The sequence below is a fragment of the Penicillium roqueforti genome (genome assembly GCF_015533775.1).
Source record: "Penicillium roqueforti strain LCP96 04111 chromosome Unknown scaffold_01, whole genome shotgun sequence".
In the NCBI taxonomy this organism is placed as follows: domain Eukaryota; kingdom Fungi; phylum Ascomycota; class Eurotiomycetes; order Eurotiales; family Aspergillaceae; genus Penicillium; species Penicillium roqueforti.
Window position 1 is genome coordinate 3796988 of NW_024067565.1, and position 20374 is coordinate 3817361.

The 20374-nt window shown below is 49.6% G+C and overlaps 10 protein-coding genes across 10 annotated transcripts; 4 read left to right on the top strand and 6 right to left on the bottom strand.

Annotated features, from left to right (window-relative positions):
• Positions 1 to 334: 334 nt before the first annotated feature.
• Positions 335 to 965, top strand: LCP9604111_490 (glycosyltransferase family 1 protein; the record flags this gene model as incomplete). Its single annotated transcript, XM_039068805.1, has 2 exons — positions 335 to 820; positions 891 to 965. The coding sequence occupies 2 exons, from the start codon at positions 335 to 337 to the stop codon at positions 963 to 965; spliced, it is 561 nt and encodes a 186-aa protein (XP_038933038.1).
• A 1135-nt stretch (positions 966 to 2100) lies between these two features.
• Positions 2101 to 2505, bottom strand: LCP9604111_492 (uncharacterized protein; the record flags this gene model as incomplete). The annotated part of the gene is made up of 2 exons (XM_039068807.1): positions 2101 to 2349; positions 2458 to 2505. The coding sequence occupies 2 exons, from the start codon at positions 2503 to 2505 to the stop codon at positions 2101 to 2103; spliced, it is 297 nt and encodes a 98-aa protein (XP_038933040.1).
• Positions 2506 to 2787: 282 nt separating this feature from the next.
• Positions 2788 to 3700, bottom strand: LCP9604111_493 (fumarylacetoacetate hydrolase family protein; the record flags this gene model as incomplete). Its single annotated transcript, XM_039068808.1, has 3 exons — positions 2788 to 3215; positions 3331 to 3542; positions 3645 to 3700. The coding sequence occupies 3 exons, from the start codon at positions 3698 to 3700 to the stop codon at positions 2788 to 2790; spliced, it is 696 nt and encodes a 231-aa protein (XP_038933041.1).
• Positions 3701 to 4660: 960 nt separating this feature from the next.
• Positions 4661 to 6171, bottom strand: tif1 (putative eukaryotic translation initiation factor 4; the record flags this gene model as incomplete). Its single annotated transcript, XM_039068809.1, has 5 exons — positions 4661 to 5314; positions 5371 to 5729; positions 5788 to 5856; positions 5915 to 5989; positions 6138 to 6171. The coding sequence occupies 5 exons, from the start codon at positions 6169 to 6171 to the stop codon at positions 4661 to 4663; spliced, it is 1191 nt and encodes a 396-aa protein (XP_038933042.1).
• A 525-nt stretch (positions 6172 to 6696) lies between these two features.
• LCP9604111_495 (putative F-box and JmjC domain protein) lies at positions 6697 to 8283 on the top strand (the record flags this gene model as incomplete). The annotated part of the gene is made up of 2 exons (XM_039068810.1): positions 6697 to 6983; positions 7098 to 8283. 2 exons carry the CDS (start codon positions 6697 to 6699, stop codon positions 8281 to 8283), a joined length of 1473 nt encoding a protein of 490 aa, XP_038933043.1.
• A 194-nt stretch (positions 8284 to 8477) lies between these two features.
• Positions 8478 to 9333, bottom strand: LCP9604111_496 (low-affinity Cu transporter; the record flags this gene model as incomplete). The annotated part of the gene is made up of 4 exons (XM_039068811.1): positions 8478 to 8595; positions 8651 to 8828; positions 8978 to 9182; positions 9244 to 9333. 4 exons carry the CDS (start codon positions 9331 to 9333, stop codon positions 8478 to 8480), a joined length of 591 nt encoding a protein of 196 aa, XP_038933044.1.
• A 327-nt stretch (positions 9334 to 9660) lies between these two features.
• Positions 9661 to 10604, top strand: LCP9604111_497 (chromatin modification-related protein EAF6/MEAF6; the record flags this gene model as incomplete). Its single annotated transcript, XM_039068812.1, has 3 exons — positions 9661 to 9858; positions 10031 to 10258; positions 10344 to 10604. 3 exons carry the CDS (start codon positions 9661 to 9663, stop codon positions 10602 to 10604), a joined length of 687 nt encoding a protein of 228 aa, XP_038933045.1.
• A 347-nt stretch (positions 10605 to 10951) lies between these two features.
• ams1 (alpha-mannosidase) lies at positions 10952 to 14280 on the bottom strand (the record flags this gene model as incomplete). Its single annotated transcript, XM_039068813.1, has 2 exons — positions 10952 to 11579; positions 11630 to 14280. 2 exons carry the CDS (start codon positions 14278 to 14280, stop codon positions 10952 to 10954), a joined length of 3279 nt encoding a protein of 1092 aa, XP_038933046.1.
• A 262-nt stretch (positions 14281 to 14542) lies between these two features.
• On the bottom strand, positions 14543 to 17896 carry LCP9604111_499 (uncharacterized protein; the record flags this gene model as incomplete). Its single annotated transcript, XM_039068814.1, has 5 exons — positions 14543 to 15764; positions 16720 to 17085; positions 17135 to 17502; positions 17552 to 17656; positions 17705 to 17896. The coding sequence occupies 5 exons, from the start codon at positions 17894 to 17896 to the stop codon at positions 14543 to 14545; spliced, it is 2253 nt and encodes a 750-aa protein (XP_038933047.1).
• Positions 17897 to 18305: 409 nt separating this feature from the next.
• Positions 18306 to 20170, top strand: LCP9604111_500 (uncharacterized protein; the record flags this gene model as incomplete). Its single annotated transcript, XM_039068815.1, has 6 exons — positions 18306 to 18446; positions 18500 to 18570; positions 18628 to 18824; positions 18873 to 19247; positions 19303 to 19640; positions 19709 to 20170. The coding sequence occupies 6 exons, from the start codon at positions 18306 to 18308 to the stop codon at positions 20168 to 20170; spliced, it is 1584 nt and encodes a 527-aa protein (XP_038933048.1).
• Between the last annotated feature and the right edge of the window lie 204 nt (positions 20171 to 20374).

The window sequence follows — 20374 nt, forward strand, 5'->3', positions numbered from 1 at the left end:
TATCTGAGGTCCATGTTCCCATTAGTACTACAGGAATAAGTATTCTCGTTAAGGATGCCTAATGGTACGCAAGCTACTTGTCTAAATTGTCTAAACCTAAGCCATTTATGAGACAATCGACTACTACCTTCCCTATTGAACCAACATGAAAGAACTTAGGCCATTAGTACCCCTTTTTGTCCCTTAAATCATCCTTGAGTAACCATACATCGGCTAGTATTCATAGAATGCGACAATGCAATCTTATAATAGTGGGAGGCATGTTCCTATAAAATAAAATCCATGGCCACCAACAAACTTTTCGATTTCGACCCGGGCAAAAAAGAAGAACACCATGTCACCACCAAAACAGAGCATCCTCTTCCTCACAAGCCCCGAGCATGGACAGTCCAACGTAGCACTCGCAGTAGCCGAAGAGTTCCTGCACCGCGGCGAGTTCGAAGTCCACATCGCCTCCTTCGAAGAATTATCAGCACGCGTGCAAGCGATAAACGACAAAGTGGAGTACGACCAAGTCATCCACTTCCATCCAATCGCAGGTCCGTCCCTGTCCGAGATCGTGACCCGTACAACACCGAATATATGTCATCGGCCGGGGCTTGCTGGAACGCGTGATGCGTGTAACATCATCAACATCTCCGTGGTAGGCTGGAAGCCTGATGAGTATATACGGTCATATCGAAGCAGTCTCGAGATTCTGAAAGATGTCCGTCCGGTCGTCGTGGTTGTGGATCCGCTGTTGCATCTAGGACTAGATGCCGCTCGCAGTATCGACACGCGAATCGTGATCCTTTGGCCTGTGCCTTTGAAAGATATAGTGGTAACTATCCAGCCGAAAGCTGGTCTTTTGTGGAAATATCCCCTGTGCGCAACTCATATCTTCCTCTTAGAATTCGGGTATCGAGCTGACTTTCTGCTCCTCAGCACCGGGTCGGGATATCCATACCCTCTACCATGGAGATTGATCCTTGCGAATATATACATGGCGTTTTGCTTCGGGCTTATGGTTCGCTTGGGTAAGCCCCTACGCGATCTTCTGGACATTCGAAAGAAAGCAGGAATTCAGACTGTCTTTCCTCACGTGGCACCTTACTGTGAAAACCATCTACATCTCTCGCCTTCATTCCAAGAGATGGATTTCCCGCTATACGTCCCGGATAATGTCATCAGCTGCGGTCCAATCCTCCGGCCATGTCCGTCACTTACAGATAGCGATCCAGCACTGGATTCATGGTTGAAAGAGCCGACAATTCTGATATGTCTCGGGTCACATGTTCAAGCTCCGGAAAATGATGCACTGCAGATGACGATGGCTACCCAGGCGGTTTTGCGCGAATTTCCTAGTATGCAGGTCTTGTGGAAGCTCAAATATGACTGGGAAAGCTCTCCGACGGTCAAGAATATTCTCGGATCTCTTGTCAGTTCTGATAAGGTGAGGATTTTCCCATGGATCCAGCCGGAGATTATATCTCTTTTGGAGGGAGGTAATATACTTGCATATGTCCACCATGGAGGAGCGAACTCATTTTTCGAGGCGTGCAAGTAGGTTATACTTGGGGTCACACATATTGAAAGAAAAGTGCTGATGTCTCTTCCCAGGGCTGGTGTTCCGCAGGTCATTCTGCCCCAGTGGTTCGACACATACGATTGTCCGGCCCGAGTAGAGTGGCTAGGTATTGGCTTACACGGAAGCCGCAATGTGGCACCGGGTATAGACGGATCGAAGCTGTCTTCGGCCCTGCTGCGAGTGTTGAAAGATAAAGGAATCCAGAGGCGGGCTATAGCCATTGGAGATTTGTGCAAGACGGCCGAAGGACGCGTAGTTGCTCATGATCAGATCGTACAGTACGCACAGAAAGAGTTGTGAGCGACGTAGGTGCAATAAATTCATTGAGTCATTCACAGTTCCCCTTCCGAGGGCTCGGGGCATGTATGCATTATGAGAATGTCATTGGTAAAGACAAGTCATCGGCAATTCAGAGAGATAATAGCCGACCGAAATCCATGCAATCGGTCATATAAATCATGAAAGAAAAAACAGCAACTGCGATCCTCAACGCCCGCGCCCATATCCAACAAAAATAATCCTAGTAACTGTGACTAGATAGTCGACAGCTCCGTCAGAACTCGCCGGACATCTTGCCGAGCTTGCCTCAGCCCCTCATCAACAGTTCCATTGGCATGTCTTGCCTTCACCTCATAGTGTAGCTCAACCAGCTCCTTTGCACGACGAAGATCGGCCTTGTCGTCTGCCGGGCTCTGATCTGCCAATGCGCTACCGGACTTGGTTGAACCCGAGGCTGTGCCATTTTTGTGCACATCTACCAGTGCCAGGGCCTCGTTATGACCCTGTGCCGGGTTGTTAGCATTGTCATTGTCTGGTGGAGTACTGTCCCTTGTTTAAGACGTGGCTTGGACGCGTTTGGGCAGCCGTGAAGAAGGAAGCAATATACTTACGCAGACGCGGAGAGAATTGATATCTGAGAGGATCTCTGCGACTTGCATTTTGATGTGTCTAGTGATGTTTGAGCCGAGAGAGATATTTGGTGTCCTTGGAAATCAGAGCCGAAGAGTGCAATGTCTTGGCATACCCGCACTTATTCGAAGTCCGTTTTTCACCTGGGAGGAGATTAATATCGGCACTCGGGGCTCGCTGGATTTATATATATTATTAATTTCGTCTGTCTCAAAGCTTGGCGCTGGATTTATTATCGGTAGGAGAAATACCGACTCTTTGGACTCCCCAAATGATGACTTCTTATATACTTCTAGTCTCTATAAGTTAATCTAAGTCTCCTTGAACTCATACGGTCCCTCGCGGTCCTTAACCTCAACCTCAATCCGTCCCTCCTCGATCTCCTTCCCGTCAACCTCAATCGACGCCTTCATAACATCACCCGCCTTGACCTGTCCAACACCCTTGGGCGTACCGGTAAGAACAATATCACCCTTCTCCAGAGTCATCACGCGCGAGATATGCGCCAACTGCTGAGGAATGCGGTGCAGCATCAGGCTAGTCGAGTCAGCTTGGCGCTCGGCGTTGTTAACGCTCAGACGCAGGAATGCGCTGTGCGGGTTAGGGATGCGCGATTTGGGGATCTCCTGCGAGATAGGGCAGAAGGTATCGAAGCCCTTGGCAATGGACCAGGGAAGGCCCTTCTTCTTTGCCTCATCTTGGACGTTGCGGGCTGTCATGTCAATAGCGAGGACGTAGCCTGTTTAGCGCAATGGTTTGATTAGCGACTTGCTGCTTGAGCCGGTCCACCGGTCCACCGCTGGGGTGGACACTGCGGTATGCCCGTTCGGACCCGGATTGAATGCTGTACTCACTCTGAATCGCATCCAATGCGCCCTGCTCATCGTTGGGATCGAGATCGCGCACGGTCTTACCGATCACAAGACCGAGTTCGACCTCATAGTGTAGGCTGACGCCCTTGGGGCGGAGAACGGGACCCGCGCCGGGAACGAGGATGGATGATGCGGGCTTCAGGAAGAAGAATGGCTGCTTGGGTGCGGTGTTATTGAGCTCGGCAATGTGATCGCTATCAATCCATGCTGTTAGCAATTGTGGCCGAGAGAAGAGAAAGCGACGCCGGTGTCGGAACTCCCGAGGGAACAGGGCGCGCGGAGACAGGGAAACTCACGCATAGTTACGGCCGATGCACATAACCTTGCGGCAGTTGGCGCGGACGGAAGCCATTTTGGAGGGAATTGGGGTTATGCGATTGACGAAGAAGAGGATTTAAGGAAAGATATGTCGTGGGAGGGCCGGAGGTTCGGGTGTTCTCCGAAAGATGCGGAGAACTCCCACGGCGCCGACCGCTTGTATCTTTATCCACTCTCTAGAGAAACGCTGAACGAGGAAAAAAGATTGGAAGATACGCATCTACATATCTGACACTAGAGAACTCAATGATAGTCTTTTACGGCACTATTCATTCAATTGCAGCTGGTTATCCGAGAATTGACATATCACACAACCACGAGGTCGGCTCCCTCGTCCGAGCATCGGAATATGATCCGAGCATCTTAATATCCGTAGGAAGACAAATATATTGATAGAGCAAGAGTCAGTCAAGACACTGGAACTGCTCGAAAAACCTAGGAATAAACGTATCACACGATAATAGAGGCCTACCGGCTGTTGAATGGGCTCGAATTACGCTTGTATGCCACTGGCAAGAGTAGAATAATACAAGCTGTTTATACACTAGTTATTGATACAGTAAGAAGTTAAGGCTTACACCAGGATATCTATTCAATAAGAGAATACGAAGTTAAATATCATTCAAGGACAACGCCTTGAGGAACATGTCACATTTTGGCCCGTTCTATTGATCAAGTACGAGAAGAGGAAGCATCCTTAACCAACGAGAGCGAGCTAGATACAGACAAGGAAAAGCAGAGGGAAATGCATAAGAAATAAGGGAAAACGGAGAAGCAAGAGGTGAACGCAAACGTGTCTCATCTCCGTTAGTGCAAGACATAGGAACCATAGCAAAGGCCGAGAAAAATGCCGGGGCGTCGACTTGTCAACTCAATATGCGGAAGCATAGCCCCAGTCACTTGCCCGGCACACTGCAGGCGGAAACGCAGAAAGCCACTTTTAACGCAGATTCTGCGATCATAAACCGCATCAAGACGTCAAGAGTTAGGGGGTTTAGATGAGGTCAGCCACGTTCATGGGCATCTCCTCAACCTGGGTGGAGTAGAACTGCTCGATCTCACGGAGCATGCGGACATCGTCAGCGGTGACGAAGTTAATGGCAACACCCTTACGACCGAAACGACCACCACGACCGATACGGTGAATGTAGTTCTCACGGTTGGCGGGGAGATCGTAGTTGATGACCAGGGAAACCTGCTGGACATCGATACCACGGGCCAACAGATCGGTGGCGATCAGGACACGGGAGGAACCGGAACGGAACTCCTTCATGATAACATCACGCTGGCCCTGCTCCATGTCACCGTGCATAGCGGAGACGGTGAAATCGCGGGCAGTGAGTTTGTCGGTGAGCCAGTCGACCTTTCGGCGGGTGTTGCAGAAGATGACAGCTTGGGTAATAGTGACGGTCTCGTAGAGATCGGAGAGGGTGTCGAGCTTCCACTCCTCCTTCTCAACAGCGATGTAGAACTGCTTAATACCCTCAAGGGTAAGTTCCTGCTTCTTGACAAGGATACGGACGGGGTCACGCATGAACTTGGTGGTGACCTCAAGGACATCCTGGGGCATGGTAGCGGAGAGCAGGGTGACCTGGGTAGACTGAGGAAGCAGCTGGAAGATGTCGTAAATCTGCTCGGTGAAACCACGCTGAAAAAAAGAGTTAGAACCGATTGATACATAGAGTATCAACAATAGCAACTTACCGACAGCATCTCATCGGCCTCGTCGAGGATGAAGAGCTTCATGGCGGTGGTGGACAGGACACGGCGCTGGATCATGTCGTGGACACGGCCGGGAGTACCGACAACGACCTGGGGACCGGCGCGGAGAGCGTTCATATCCTCACGGACGTTGGTACCACCGATACAGGCGTGGCAGTCAAGGGACATGAAGTCACCGATGGCGACAACGACCTTCTGGATCTGCTGAGCCAACTCACGGGTGGGAGCGAGGATCAGAGCCTGGCAGGCCTTGATCTCGGGGTCGATCTTCTGCAAAGCGGAAATGGAGAAGGTAGCGGTCTTACCGGTACCGGACTGAGCCTGGGCGATAACATCGTTGCCTGACCTCACAGGTTAGGCGCAAATTTCAAAAATGAATCTGGAATAAAAGAAACTCACCCTTGATGATGGGCATGATAGCACGCTGCTGGATGGCGGAAGGGCGCTCGAAACCGTAGGCGTAGACACCTGATATCCCGTCAGTATTTTTTTTTCACCCCACCTGATAAGACGAAAAGGGACTTACCGCGAAGCAGCTCGGGCTTCAGGTCCATAGCATCGAAGGAATCAGTGACCTCATCGTAGTTAGACTCGATCTGCCCTATTGATGAAAATTGCAAGATTAGCCTCCATCTTCATCACGCATTTCAGTATCCGACGCCACCCAATACTGAATGCGATCGCGCGTGCGACAGCGACAGCAAGCAGCGGGGTCTCTAATCAGAAAGTAACAGAGACTTAGCACATACCCTCGGCAAGATCCTCAAGACCCTTGTCAGCCATGATTGCGGTTTGATAGAAAGGATCACAGGCGTTGACTGTGATCGGTGTGGTGGGGTAGTTTTAGCGAACTTGTGTAGATTCGCGTGGGAAAGTTGACTTCTAGTACCTCAGACTCTTGATAAAGAGTCTTTTTACAGGATACTAGGGAATATTGAAAAATGTGGTTGGATGTGAAAATTCACAAATGGGGTGGGAGGAGGAAGAGAAGAAAAGCGAAAAAATCGAATGGCCACAACCGCCGCGCCATTTGCTACGCCGTTTTTTTTTTTACGGGGCAAAATCTCACCGCTTGCCGTGTTGGGGGTGGCCAAGCCCAAGCGAGTTTAGAGTGGGCGACATGGGCATGAAAACATCTTCTTAGTGATGATATTGCATTTTTTGAACTGATTGGTGTGGTGCAGGTTGTTGCTTTGTTTAGGGACTTTGATTCTGTCCATTCAGTTTCTTATGTTCCCATTTATTTGGTGAACTATCTTCCAGTTGCCATCAAACGCGTCTTTGAAGCCCTAAAGTGCCAGCCAGATCATGCCTGATATCACCTCCTTGTCGAGTCATCCACCACCACACGATGCAGAGATCATAACGGAGGCTATCCCCTCCCACCCATTAGGCGTGAAGCCAAGTGGAAATGCTCTGTTGGCTACATGGAGTCTTCGCAATGCCATAGGGACCTTTCAGCACCTACCAGACGAACTAATCCTGTTGTTGTTGGAGACTCTCGATGGGCCAAGCCTATTGAGCATCGGGCGGACATGCAAGGCTTTCTATGCATTTACCCGGGCTGAAGAACTATGGAAAGCGCTGTTTGTTCGGTAAGCTACCTGCATATCCAGTTGAACCATGTAGATCTTAGAGCCCTACATTTATTCAATATCATAATGTCCCAAACTTCCAATGAACACATGAGATACTAAGTCTGCTTGCAGTGACCCAAGAGAAGATTTCACCTGGCGAGGGACATGGCGATCAACATATCTCAATATCCCCGCCTCCAAGGTGCCCATGGTGGACTGCTCCCAGTTATTCTCCGACTCTCTATACCGACCGTTCAACTGCGCACATATCTCACTCGACCCATATGTCTCCAAGATTCCGGCGCGGAACCAGATCGCACGACTTCCAGACCTGTCACCTGAGGAATTCCAAGCAAAGTGGACCGACCGACCATTCATCTTGACTGAGCCTGTCAAGGCCTGGCCAGCATACAAGAACTGGACCGTCGGGTCATTACTCGCCCGATATGGGAAGACCAAGTTCCGCGCCGAAGCCGTGGACTGGGCCATGCGTACTTACGGCGACTACATGGCAGATAACTCCGACGAGAGCCCGCTGTACCTATTTGATCGGTCCTTCGTCTCTAAGATGGGACTGTCGGTCGGGTCTCCAGAAACCACACCCGACGCATCGTACTGGCCACCAGCGTGCTTCGCTGAAGACTTCTTCTCCGTGCTCGGTGACGACCGCCCTGATCATCAATGGTTGATTATCGGCCCCGAGCGGTCCGGCAGCAAGTTTCATAAAGACCCCAATGCCACCAGCGCTTGGAACGCCGTGATACGCGGTCCCAAGTATTGGATTATGTTCCCGTCCAGCACGAAACAGCCTCCGCCTCCGGGTGTCTTTGTGTCGGATGACCAGAGCGAGGTGACTTCTCCGCTGAGCATTGCCGAATGGCTACTGGGATTCCATGCCGAGGCACGCCGGACTCAGGGCTGCGTGGAAGGTATCTGCGGCGCGGGTGAGATCCTACACGTTCCGTCTGGATGGTGGCATTTGGTCGTGAACCTAGAGCCATCGATCGCTATTACGCAGAACTTTGTTCCCCGAGGCCATCTCGGCGCTGCTTTAGATTTCTTGTCTAACAAGCCGGACCAGGTGTCTGGATTCCGGAAGAATGTGGTTAATCCGTGTGAGCGGTTTATGGCCGGTATGCGCGAGGCATATCCCGACCTGCTGGAGCACACTTGGGATGAGTTGCAGAAGAAGAACGAAGGCAAGAAGCGCAAATGGGAGGATATTGTTCACGGAAAAACAGAAGACACCCAAGACACCGAAGGAGGTGGATTTAGTTTTGGATTTGGCGATGATGGGAGTGATGTTGAAGTCCCATGAACTATTACTGCAATATGGAGAGTGATTGAACCGCAACCCAATGAAGTCGCCACCACAAACCAGCACCATTCTCCGCCGGAAAGGGCTTCCAAACCCATCAATTCCAATCCAAAACCAGTTCAAAATTTGCCATATGGTCATTGTTCTCTACACTGCCTCTGAGTCTGCATATTCGTCAATGCCCCGGGCATCCTTTAATGACACGCGATTGTCTTTGCCGCTGGCGTTCCTTCGGAGAAAGTCAAGTACCCAACGAATGCGCCCACTGCAACCGCAATCATAACCGGCCCATTATACGTCATGAAGAGCAACCTAAACCAAATCAGCAAGCCAGGACGGGGCCAAATGGTTTCCGGGAGGCACTCACATGATGAAGAAGCTATAGAACACTTGGATGGCATACAAAGCCGCCATGATAAGCTTGCCCTTGCGCGCCAATGCCGCTCTGTTCTCGCTTCCTACAAGCAGTGGTGAGCTTTCGTGGTGAGTGTGGTTGGTTGCATCCGCCAGGCCGTTGGCAATGATAGGGTCGGCGATCTCAGCGTCTGCAGAGAGCCAAGACATCAATAAGAAGCGTGCTCATTCAGAGTATACCATCTCCCTATCATGTCCCCGATATCCAACGAAAACATAGTAGGAATTATTGGGAATAGAGTATCCTTGACACTGTCCATGGAAAGAGCAAATCACTTACCCCCAGTAGTGGCAGAAGTTCCCAGGAACGCACTTAGCCGCTGTGCATGGGCAGCCTCGTATTTACGAGTTGCTGATCGTATTCCCTCGTAGCCCGCAGCAAGGATAACGATAGCGATGAGGGACAAGAGGAAGGAGAAGGGACCGGTGATACGCCAGCTGCGGAAGACAATGCACAAATTCTCGGAGGACCAGTTAAATAGCATCTACATACGGAATTAGCATAAGGTAAACTACGACCAAAGCTGAATCGAGGCTATAACTCACATTCATACTGCATTTCCCGCCCATGTCCATATCGCCGTGGCCCATATCGCCATGACCCATATCACCATGGCCCATGTCCGAGTGGTCCATCTTCAATAGTAGTGAGTAGATATGCAATAGTAACAAGAGACCTCTTATGTCTCAAATAAGATAAACGACAATATACTCGTACGATGGCAGGTGGTACGAGGAGCGAACAAAGCACATCATCGGACGATTAAGAGGAGGGGAATGCAAACAAGACAAACATCGATAAGCTCTCCAAGCGGATATAACTCTCCAGAACCCAAACGCGGTCATTGACTACGCACTGACACTACATCCACCCCAATCTCAACTTTGTTTCACCCATTCTGCGCATGGGATACGTCACTTTAGCATAAAATATTCTTCCCATTGCGATCCACTTCCACAATAATGGCCGACACAGCACCGGCTCCAACAGCCGCGACCGCGACCACCGGAGTTGCAGCGCCCACAGCCGGCGCAACAGCAGGAGCACCGAATGCGCCCGCAGATCAGAATGCCGCGAGTCGCGGGCTACCTTACTACGAGAAACTGCGCCGCGAGCTGCGGGACACGCTGCAGAAAAAGCGCTTAATGGATAAGAGCATGGTGAGTTGCAGCCTTGCGCGTTCCCGTCTCCAGGGACCGGGACGTGGTTACCTCTCTGGAATTTTGTTATTTCGCTGCGCGAGCATGTTTTCCAATTGAGAATCTGCAATATCGCCCTATGAATGTGTAAACCGTTCTGCTCTGATGTGTTTCTAACACACCTTTCCCCCAGGCCCAACTCGAAGACCAAATCTTCCGCTTCGAACAGTCATACCTGGAAGAAACGACCGCTGGAAACATCATCAAGGGCTTTGACAACTATATCAAAGGCTCTGCGAATGGGTCGAGTCTCGGCGCCGCGGGACTGGGTCTGGGCAGCAGTATGGGCGGGTCGAGGCGAAAGGCGCAGGTGACGGAATCGGATCGAGTTTTCTCGCGCAGCTCGGCGAGTTACATGATGGTATGCTGAACCGACCCGAAAATGGAACTACCATATGGTGTTTCTGATTTGAACTGAGGACTAACGATTATTGTTGTGTCTGCAGGATTCCCCAGGTCCCTCCTCTGTACAAACCACGCCTTCCCACGCAGCAACGCCGACATCTACGACTGGAAACGGCATGTCCATGAAGATTGACCCGCTAACCGTTTCTGCCGGGATGAGGAACTCGAACGGCGCATCAAAAAACAAAAAGAAGGCGACTGGTGGGTCGAAGAATACGAAGGGCAAGAACCAGACCGAGGATATTTCCGACGAGGACAAGCCTTCTGTGAAGCGGTTGAAGATCAGCTACGGCAGAGACTGAGTTTTCTTGCGAGATTCAGTCTTCTTTATGTTCTGCGCCCGTCTTGCATCTATCTGCTTGGCTTTTTCTTGAGTTCGGAGTTGGTTGGTTTGTCTTTTCACATGACTCCTGGGAGGAGTCGTGTTTCGGGCGTAGCGGGAAATGGGAATGGGATTTATCCGTCTTATTACACCTACGATGCGATATCATGTAAATCACGAAGTTATACAGACTACAGCGTTTGTCGGATACATCATTTGTTTCATTGCTTCAAATTGAATGCGACACGAGCTAGGTACATGCGATGAGTGCCTTGCGATACTCTTTGGGCTTGGCTAAAGCCTGCCAATCAAATACGTTTCTTACAATCACAGCTGCAGTCGGTATGTAGCGACCTCAAACGCCCTCAACTCAATCTTGATCGCGGAAAGACCGCCTGCAGATTCAATATCAAGCCCGTGGTTCTCATCATCCTCGAGAATATTGCACTTGAAAACATTCTTCACGGGCAGTGAGGTCTCAATGGTACCGCGAGCCTTACCACCAAGCGATTCATAGACACGCAGAATAACACTCTTTCCAGGACGGGTAGGAACACCATCCCAGGAAACGTCAACATCATCCTCGCCGCGCTTGACAACATCTAGAATCAAGGATGGCGCGCCCTTGATAGATAGAGATTTAAACAAAGCATTGGAAGCAGATGCTTTAGGGCCGGCTTTCTCAACAATGAGTGGGTTATTGAAATTGAAGCCTGCGCGGATTGTTCGGGCATCAAGGGCACCGGCGTGGGGAAGAATTGCGTAGCGAATGTGGTGGCGACCCATGTCGGCGTGGGCATCTGGCGCCTTGGGGGCACGGAGAAGCGATAAGCGCATCAGGTTACCGCATGTTGCGAAGCCGTATTTAGAGTCGTTTAGGATGGAGACTCCGTAGCCGTTTTCGGAGAGGTCGGCCCATTTGTGACAGCAGACTTCGAATTTGGCCATATCCCAACTGCATATTACTTAGTATCGTTGTGAAGGAGATGGGAAGTCGGTGCATACCTTGTGTTATAATGCGTCGGGCGCCTAACGATGCCATACTGGGTCTCGTAGGATGCTTCGGTGTTGACGATATCAACTGGGAACTCAACCTTCAGGAACTTCATCGTCTCTTGCCATTCCACCTCGCTCTCCATTTCCACGTATGAGGGCTCATCGGATGTGGATGCCGACAGGCTGATCGTGGTCTTGATCCAGCTCTTCTCGCTGATCTGTGTCTCAGTCATGACACTCACTCGGTGTGGGTCATTTTCTACAATGGTCGTCTTACCCCCGGGCAACTCCTTTCGTGACTCAATATGGAACACCTCGACATCCCATGCTTGCCAGTAAAGAGGCTTGTCGTCGAAGATAACAAGTTGGCCAGCCTTGCGGTCCTTTGCGACGATTTCTCTATCGGCTTGCACATCGTACAAGGATGTGATAACCCCGTCATGGACATCAACCCTAAGTTTACCGTTCTCCAGGCGGAAGACACCAGATTTGATCTCAGTAACGGTCACCGAAGTGGTTGTTTTGAAGTCAGCCCGCTGAACTTGCATCACTCCAGTTGTACCAGCAGCCACAGCATATCTGGATCCATTGTATGCGGACACTGCTGGAGGAATTGCGACCACTTCTGATCGGGCCCATGGCAAGGTATTGAGGGCCATGAAATTTCCACCCGTGACATCGCTAGTGAGTCCCAAAGCCTTGAGGGCATTCTTTCGCAGCTTAGCTCCAATCTCAAAGATTTCGGCATACAACTTGTCTGAGTCATCATAGCACATTTCGATGGAGCTACCCGGCAAGCAATCATGGAATTGGCAAAGGAGGGTTCCTTCCCACATCTCATCAATCTCCTTTTTGGGATACCGATATCCATCATTAGAAGCCTTGATGGTAGCGAATGTCGCGAGAAGCTCAATCTCACGCAGCAAAAACTCGGCCTTGCGGTTATTGCGCTTATTGTTCGCTTGAGTGGTGTATGTTCCACGGTGCAACTCAAAGTAAAGCTCGCCGTACCAGGTAGCAAAATCAGTGCCAGAGGCAGCCTTTGTCTCCAACTTTGCAAAGAAATCATCTACCGACTCGCCCATTTTCACTCGGGGCAATGAGCCGACCTGATCACTGAGACCGCGGCATCGACGCAGCTTTTCGAGGTGCCCAAAAGTCGGACCACCACCTCCGTCGCCTTTTCCGAATACAAGCAGCGATGACTTGTCCGTGTCTAGAGACTTATGCTGAGTGACACTGCGTTTGACATCACCGAAATGCGCTTCAGCTGTGTAGGTCTCAGCAGGAGCCATGTGGCACAAGACTTGACTACCATCAAGCGCAACCCACTGGAATGTAGTGTGAGGGAAGTTATTGATGTTGTTCCAGCTGAGCTTCTGGGTGAAGAAACGGCTCATCCCAGCCAGGCGGCATATCTGAGGGATCTGTGTAGAGTACCCGAACGTATCTGGCAACCAGAAAGTTGTGCATCGCTTACCGAAGTTTGCCTCGAAGAATCGCTGTCCATACAAGAACTGTCTGACCAGCGACTCTCCACTTGGCATATTTGTATCGTGCTCGACCCAGCTCCCACCGATGGGCTGGAAGTTGCCCTTCCTTACCCAGCGCTTCACACGATCAAAAACGGATGGGTAGTACTGCTTGAGCCATTTGAATTGTTGAGCCTGAGAACAAGCAAAACGGTGCTCAGGATATCGTTCCATCAGATCACATTGGTTAGACCATGACCGTGCTACCTTTCGCTTGGTCTCAGCCCAAGGCCACAGCCAGCAAGTATCAATATGACAATGGCCAATGGCATAAACTATCGGCTGCGTGTCTGTGTCGTAAACATCGGATGAGTCTACTTTGTCGCCAAGGTACTTTCTAGCAACCTTCCGCCCCTCGTTGATAGAATCATTGCTTCCGTTGCCCGCAATGAAAGTATCGATGATAGAATTGGCCACAACATTGGCTTCATGCGACTCCCATGAATCCCCTGGGAATTCCCGGGCGGCGTCACCAATAATCCAGAAATCATAGAAAAGCGCCCGGGCAGCCAGGTTTACCGCGGTGATTCGCGCAGTGCTGAGCGTGAACTGTTTATCGGGATTTGGTGGCTGGATCGAATCGCCACCAGGAGCATTGCCGAACATGCCATTGCAAGCCATTTCAATGTAGAAGGTATGCTCTTTCCCATCGCACCATTGTTTTGGGAGAACAAACTCGGTCCGTTCTCCGCCTCCAGTCAAGCCCTGCAGCGGGTGTCCGTCCTCTGTCCAGATCAGGCCTTCGTTGTTGGCATCCCAGTGGAACTCTAGATGCTCCCGTTGGAGCATGTCCTCGGGCACTGTGAGGTGAATCCGGAACCAATGTGTGGACCAACTGGGGCCAAAGGAGGCGCCTATGCGAGTGGGCTTGAATTCCTGAGAGGTCGCCTCTTTGAAGGTCGGTCGCTGCAGGTCCGGAACCGAGTAAACAGAGAGCTTGACATGATCTTCGTCCGAGTTTGTGGCTTCGTGGTACTTTGAGACAAGGTTTTGGCCTTCGTACTGGCCGTTCGACGTGAACTGATTCAATCTATCGGTATAGATCTTCTTGATACGTTGGCCGACCGGACGTTCAGCTAACTGGGGTAAAGCTGGAGGAGCGGGGCGAGAGGGAACTTCCCCACCCATGATGACGGATTTTGATTGTTATAAAGAAGAAAAAGAAGTACGTATGCTGTAATATGATTGAACGAAGACCTAAGTTGTTTATAACAGAGAGGGTGAGAGGTGAAGGAAGGAGATTCCCTCGAGTTCCCAAATGCGGAGACATGACGGCATGCGGAGACGGCGATCCACGGATGTTACGGTATACCCTCAACTTTTGTACCTGGATATAGTCATGGATATATTAAAGAGTATTTGATCATTATTCAGATCATTTCAACATCTATTACCCAATATACTTAGCGTACTTCGTAAACTCCCCATCTACCTTTAACCGTTCCCAATCTTCGTCTCTCAGACAGATACCAACAGGCATCTCACCACCGGCCGATCGAGGCATCAAGTATCCCAAGCCCTCAAAGGGGGTAAAATGTGGTCTTCGCACAGCTTCAGGCTTACCCAATCCTAGATTGAAGTCGAGATCGTAACAGCTAATCCTCGACCACGAACTAAGCATAACATCCGAGGAAACATTGACCGTGGAAGTAAGAGAGGCCTTGGTCTTGTCAACCGAGCGACTGAGAACTGTAGCGAGGGCACGGGTATTGAAAATAAGATCATTTTTCTTGGAATCGAGCTGGGAACGAAGCTCGGCGGCAACGATGCCTAGAGGCTTTTCGAGGAGTTTTTGGACAGTATCGGTGTTGTATGTTAAATTCTGCAGGAGACCTGGATAGTCCTGGGGAATACCAAAGCGCTGTCTCATGTCGACAGCACGCGTAAGCATCGATTCAGAAGTCGCTTCCAGACGAGAAGCCCGGGCGCGGGCAATGAATTTCCAGATAAAAGCGTTAACAGCATCGTCAGTAGAGATAAAGTCCGTGGAGGCGGGCAATGTATTGGTAGCGAGAGCCTTGAGGGAGCCAAGCTGGGCCGCAGAGAATTCAATATAGGCCCATGTAGATTTTGGAGGTGTAATAGGATTCGAGACGATAGTTTCGACGCTTGGCGGGGGTTTCACAATCTGGCGAGCAAGCTCAGGGCCCGGGGTGTACGAATCATCCAGTAATGGAATGACATGACTCCGATCCATGTTACCGACTGCAAGCTCCTCGCTTGTGAACGGCTCATGGTGGCAAGCCTTGGACAGCAATCCGATGATAGAGTCTTGGCCAGTCATGTCCATGACATTATGCTGAGCGACCAGCGTGAGCATCAAACCGCCCTCGATTAAATTCGCCTGGACACAGAAGACCAATGCTGACTCCGTCGTGATATTTGGCAAATTGCCCGGTAGGTCCAAAGTTGTACAAGGAGCAATGACTTTCTCGTCGAGCATGGTAAAAGGGAACTTGGCCTGGCGAAGCCCGTCCATTGTCGGCGCGGAGGGGTCATGCCTTAGATCTTTCACCACGAGCTGGATTTTGTCGAGAGGAGTTATTTTGAAGACGCCCGTATTACCATCCCCTGCGCCCTCGTTGACAACCTGGCCAGTAAGCCATGGGAAACTTTTTGCCAATCGGTCAAGTCCGTTTGTGAGAGTATCGATGATGGCATCATGAGAAGATGCCTCGGGGACGGGGTAAATGAAACATATTTGTGTGTACAATTTGTAGAGGCTTGGAGTTTGGCCTAATATATCGAGAACGTTGTCCGTCATTGTTATTAGTTTTGTGCAACGTCTCTTGTTTTTACTCTTCTGTTCCTGTCGAGGGGAGATATAAACATTGCCCCGCCAAGTCCCCATCCTTTGTGAGCCAACATTACTCACTACGAATCATTCAGAATTAATGTATTTGATCAGTTCCTAGGATAATATGTTTAAAGACATACTTATGTATTCTCTATTGATCTATCTCACCACAGAACTCGCATCGGAACCACATATAGGCAGACGCTCGAGGCATATATTTTCCAACGCCGTCTCCATCCAATGTGCGACGAGTTTGAACTGGTCAAGGTGTATTTGAGCTCAAGAAGTGTTCAGAATTATACATGCCGAATTCTCTAGGACATATTTCTGAACCCGTCAATGTCGGCCGGTTCGCTGTTCCTGAGAGTTCGTTGATAGATGATGCGTCTTTCGTGCCCGATGCCAACGTTGAGATACAGGCTGCCTTTGCTATGAGACTGTGAAGGTTCCTTTTATAATCTACAGCGGCAATTAGATGGGATATAATATATTCAGAAGAGATTTATATATCGATATATCTACTGTATAGGTTGACACCAGAATGCTCAAAATAAATATGGCAACATAATCTAATTAAGTATATATTCATGCACCCTCAAAATAAGTAGACATATCTACGACAGTAAGTCACCAATTACCTTTAGATTCCACCATGTGAACACACGCGCAGATTATCGCTTCCACGGTTATGGGAAGATGAAGCCCTAGAAGAACCAGGATCTTCGTAAAAAGCCTCATAGTTGATCGGTTGCACAAAAGGGATTTCGCACATTTTCTTTTGACTGTCCCCATGCTCGAAATCGAACAATTCTCTTGGAATTTGGGAGTGGGACGCCGACCCTGATCCCGATCGCTGCCCAATGGCATTGTCAGACTTGGAAGCTGATCGATCTCCCGAGTTGGTGTGACCCGAGATGGATTGTTCAAAGAAATCCGAGACTACACCAGCCATCATGCCTGTCTGAAGCTCGGCGATAACCCGTTTGAGGGTTGGGAGGCATGTGCAGAGAATGGAAGAGCTGAGGATTAATTGTAGCCAGATGGCTGGCATGAGGGCATTCCATGTTTCATCTAGATGGTTGGAGTTATATAGTGGTCGGAGGGAGTGTAGGCCGGCAATGGTCAGGGCTAGAACTCTATGTGGGATTAGATGAGGATTTTATTGATGTTTGGAGGTTCACTTACAGGATCCGCAGCGCAAAAAGGGCAGAGATTTGGTGGCGCTTCCACCGTATTATCTGCACTTGATGTAGTAAAACCACTGGTAGTACAATTATTACCACGTCTAATAACATGTGGGTCCCTCCTAGCGCGATATATAAAACTTCTTGATTCACGCATCGCTCGGGGCTGGAGTTCCACGGTTGTAGTTGCTTGCACTGTCTTCCGAGCGCTATGAGTGTTGCCAGAGCCCAGGTACTGATCAGACCTAAAGCAACCCTACTTGCAAGCGTTATTTTCTCAAAGGGTTGCAAGGATAGGATGAGGAGCGCAACAGCTGCCTTGGAACATCCTAAGACGACAATAGCGAGAAGTTGACTAGCGAAGAATGTCTTGATTATGTTAGAGCATAGCCTGTTAGAGGTTTCTTAGCCTTCTTACCTTGCTATATTTTTCAAACGAGGCATTGCTCAATACATATCGATGCTTGCCAATGCCATGCGAGCTGGCTACATTCACACACACAGTCTGAGGGATAAATATGATCTGGTGAATTAATTAGACTAGACAATGATTAAACGCAAAGCTACTTACACAACTGAGAAATAGAGTTGAATCGCTCCAGGAAACTCTGCGCAAAACACGAATGCGAGATATCACCGTCACTGTTGTCGCGAGGATAGTGATAATAAGTAGGATAGTGCTCACGGTGATAACCCAAGCACTATGATCGTTATCAGTGACAGGCAAGAGTGGCAGTAGGAGAACATTTATGTTGGATGACATGGCAGTCGAAAGATTCTGTAGACATAAATGAACAGAATCATGTTCATGGCATAGCAGAAGAGACATTATATGATATAGAACCCAGCCACTGACCGAGTACCCTCATATTGGGTTGTTCATTGGACCTCCTATAACACCAAAGACACACAAGCACGATAATTCAAGTCTTGCAACTGATCAGTCTATCTCAAGTTCCACAACCGTGCATCTTCCAGTCCCACCTCCAACGCCGATACCCCCAGGCAAGACAAGAACAATTTACCGTAAGACAACGATTCTGTATGATCCTTGTTCTTGGATTCATGACCTCCGTGCCAGTTTTGCTTTTTCTTTCCCCAGTCTTCCTTGGGAACTGTCTAATGTTTTTGTTTTCCGCCATCAACTGCCTTATTTACTCTGCCGAGAATAAATGGAGCGCCTTGAGATGCTCTCCTTGGAAAGGGGAAATATAGTCATTGGAAAAGCCGCGCCAGATCAAGATGCAAATGTCTCCAATGCCTATGACACCCCGCGTAAAAAGACTGGACCCCCGGAGCAGGCTTCGCCTAAGGTACGATACGATTTGTTAAGTCAATAAAGTCTGCCAGCTGAGACAGTATACAGCGTCTTTTTAATTTCACCCAGATATTCTTCTTCTCACTTACTTACTTGTCGAGCTGGGAAACTCAGGCTTTGTACGGAAGTCTTATCCCTTGTTGTGCTTCAGTACTAATAACACCGCCACGACTTAGGAATCTGAGCACAGTGCTCTCAAATGGCGGACCTGAAGCCCTAGCTTGGGGTATAGTAATTGTGGTATTCGGCGCAATGGCTCAATCAGCCTCGCTAGCCGAGATGGCATCGATGCAACCAATTGCCGGGGCTCAGTATCACTGGACACATTACTTGGCACCGACAAGCCAGAAGAAGTTCATCACTTGGATGCAGGGTGTGTCACTTATCGAGTACTGCCTGACTCAATGCTAACTTCATATAGGTTGGGTGACGTGGTTTGCGTGGATCTCCACACTCGCCGGTGTTGCCAACACCACTGCTACGATGATTCAGGGCCTAGCAAGTGTGAACTACCCCGAGTACGAACCAAAGCAATGGCACATAACCCTCATCATTATTGGCATGCTTATTGTCGAAGCGTTGATGAACATGTATACATTTTGGCTGATTCCGTGGATCGAGATGCTGGCCGGTATTCTGCACATTTGCCTTTTGATCGTGTTTCTGGTTGTATTCACGGCTCTAGCACCTCGTCACACGCCGGAGTTTGTCTTTCTACACACGCAAAGCGCCTCGGGCTGGGCGACTTTCCCCGCATGGAATATAGGTCTGCTTACTCCTGTCTGGGGGTTTGTTGGTGCGTACACACTGAATACTTGGAGCAGGTAAAGACTGAAAGCTAACCATCGCAGGATTTGACGGCGCAGTACATATGAGTGAAGAAGTCCGTCGAGCAAAACAAGCCGTTCCTAGGTCTATCTTCTATACCGTCGTTGCCAACGGTATCCTGGCATATGCAATGGTTGTCTGCATGCTCTTCACGATGGGCTCTGTGGAGGAAGCCCAGAAATCAAGCTTTCCGATAATCGAGATCTGCCGGCAAGCAACGGGGTCGGTGAAAGCAGCCACTGCGATGGTCAGCGGGCTACTCGTAATCTCGCTGTCGGTAAATCTGGCGAGTATCGCGTCTGTCTCGCGATTGACGTGGGCGTGGGCTCGTGATGGGGCCCTGCCGCAGTGGTTTAGCTATGTATGTATCTCGCACCAGACGGTGCCACGGAAGACGACGCAGAATATATAAGCTGACAAGAACGGCAGATCGACCGCAAGCACAACGTGCCAATTCGCGCTGTTTGGCTCCCAGTAATCGTCGTCATGATCCTCGCGTGTTTGAACATCGCTGACGGTGCCGCTTTTGGGGCGTTCGTTGCACTGGGGTCGATTGGCCTCTTCGTGTCATATTTTATTGCTATTAGTTGCATGGTGCATAATCGGTTTCAGAAGCATGTGGCACCGCTTGGGAACTGGAATATGGGCATCTGGGGACTTCCAGTTAATGTCTTTGCTTTGGCGTATACTGCCTGGGTTACAGTGTGGCTAGCATTTCCGTCAGCGTTGCCGGTTACTGGTGAGAACATGAATTATGCGGCACCCATTTTTGGTATCACTACCTTGTTCGCTTTTGTATATTGGTTTATCAAGGGTCGGACTCGCTGGGAGGGATTGAATAAGGAGGTTATTCGACTGGCTGTGGAGGGGGGAGAACTTCAGTTGAAATGATTATTCTTTGTCACTTGCCACTGGCTTTCTACTAGATGTGTCAGGGTATATAGTATAGCAGAACAGCTAGAGATTCTATTCATCTAAAATAATCCAAGCAATTACTTATTCACACCAAAAACCAAATCCATATCGATCTCCACAAATCCTTGATGAATCTCATTCAAACGCGCCTCAGCAACTACTCTAGCAGTTGCAAGTACA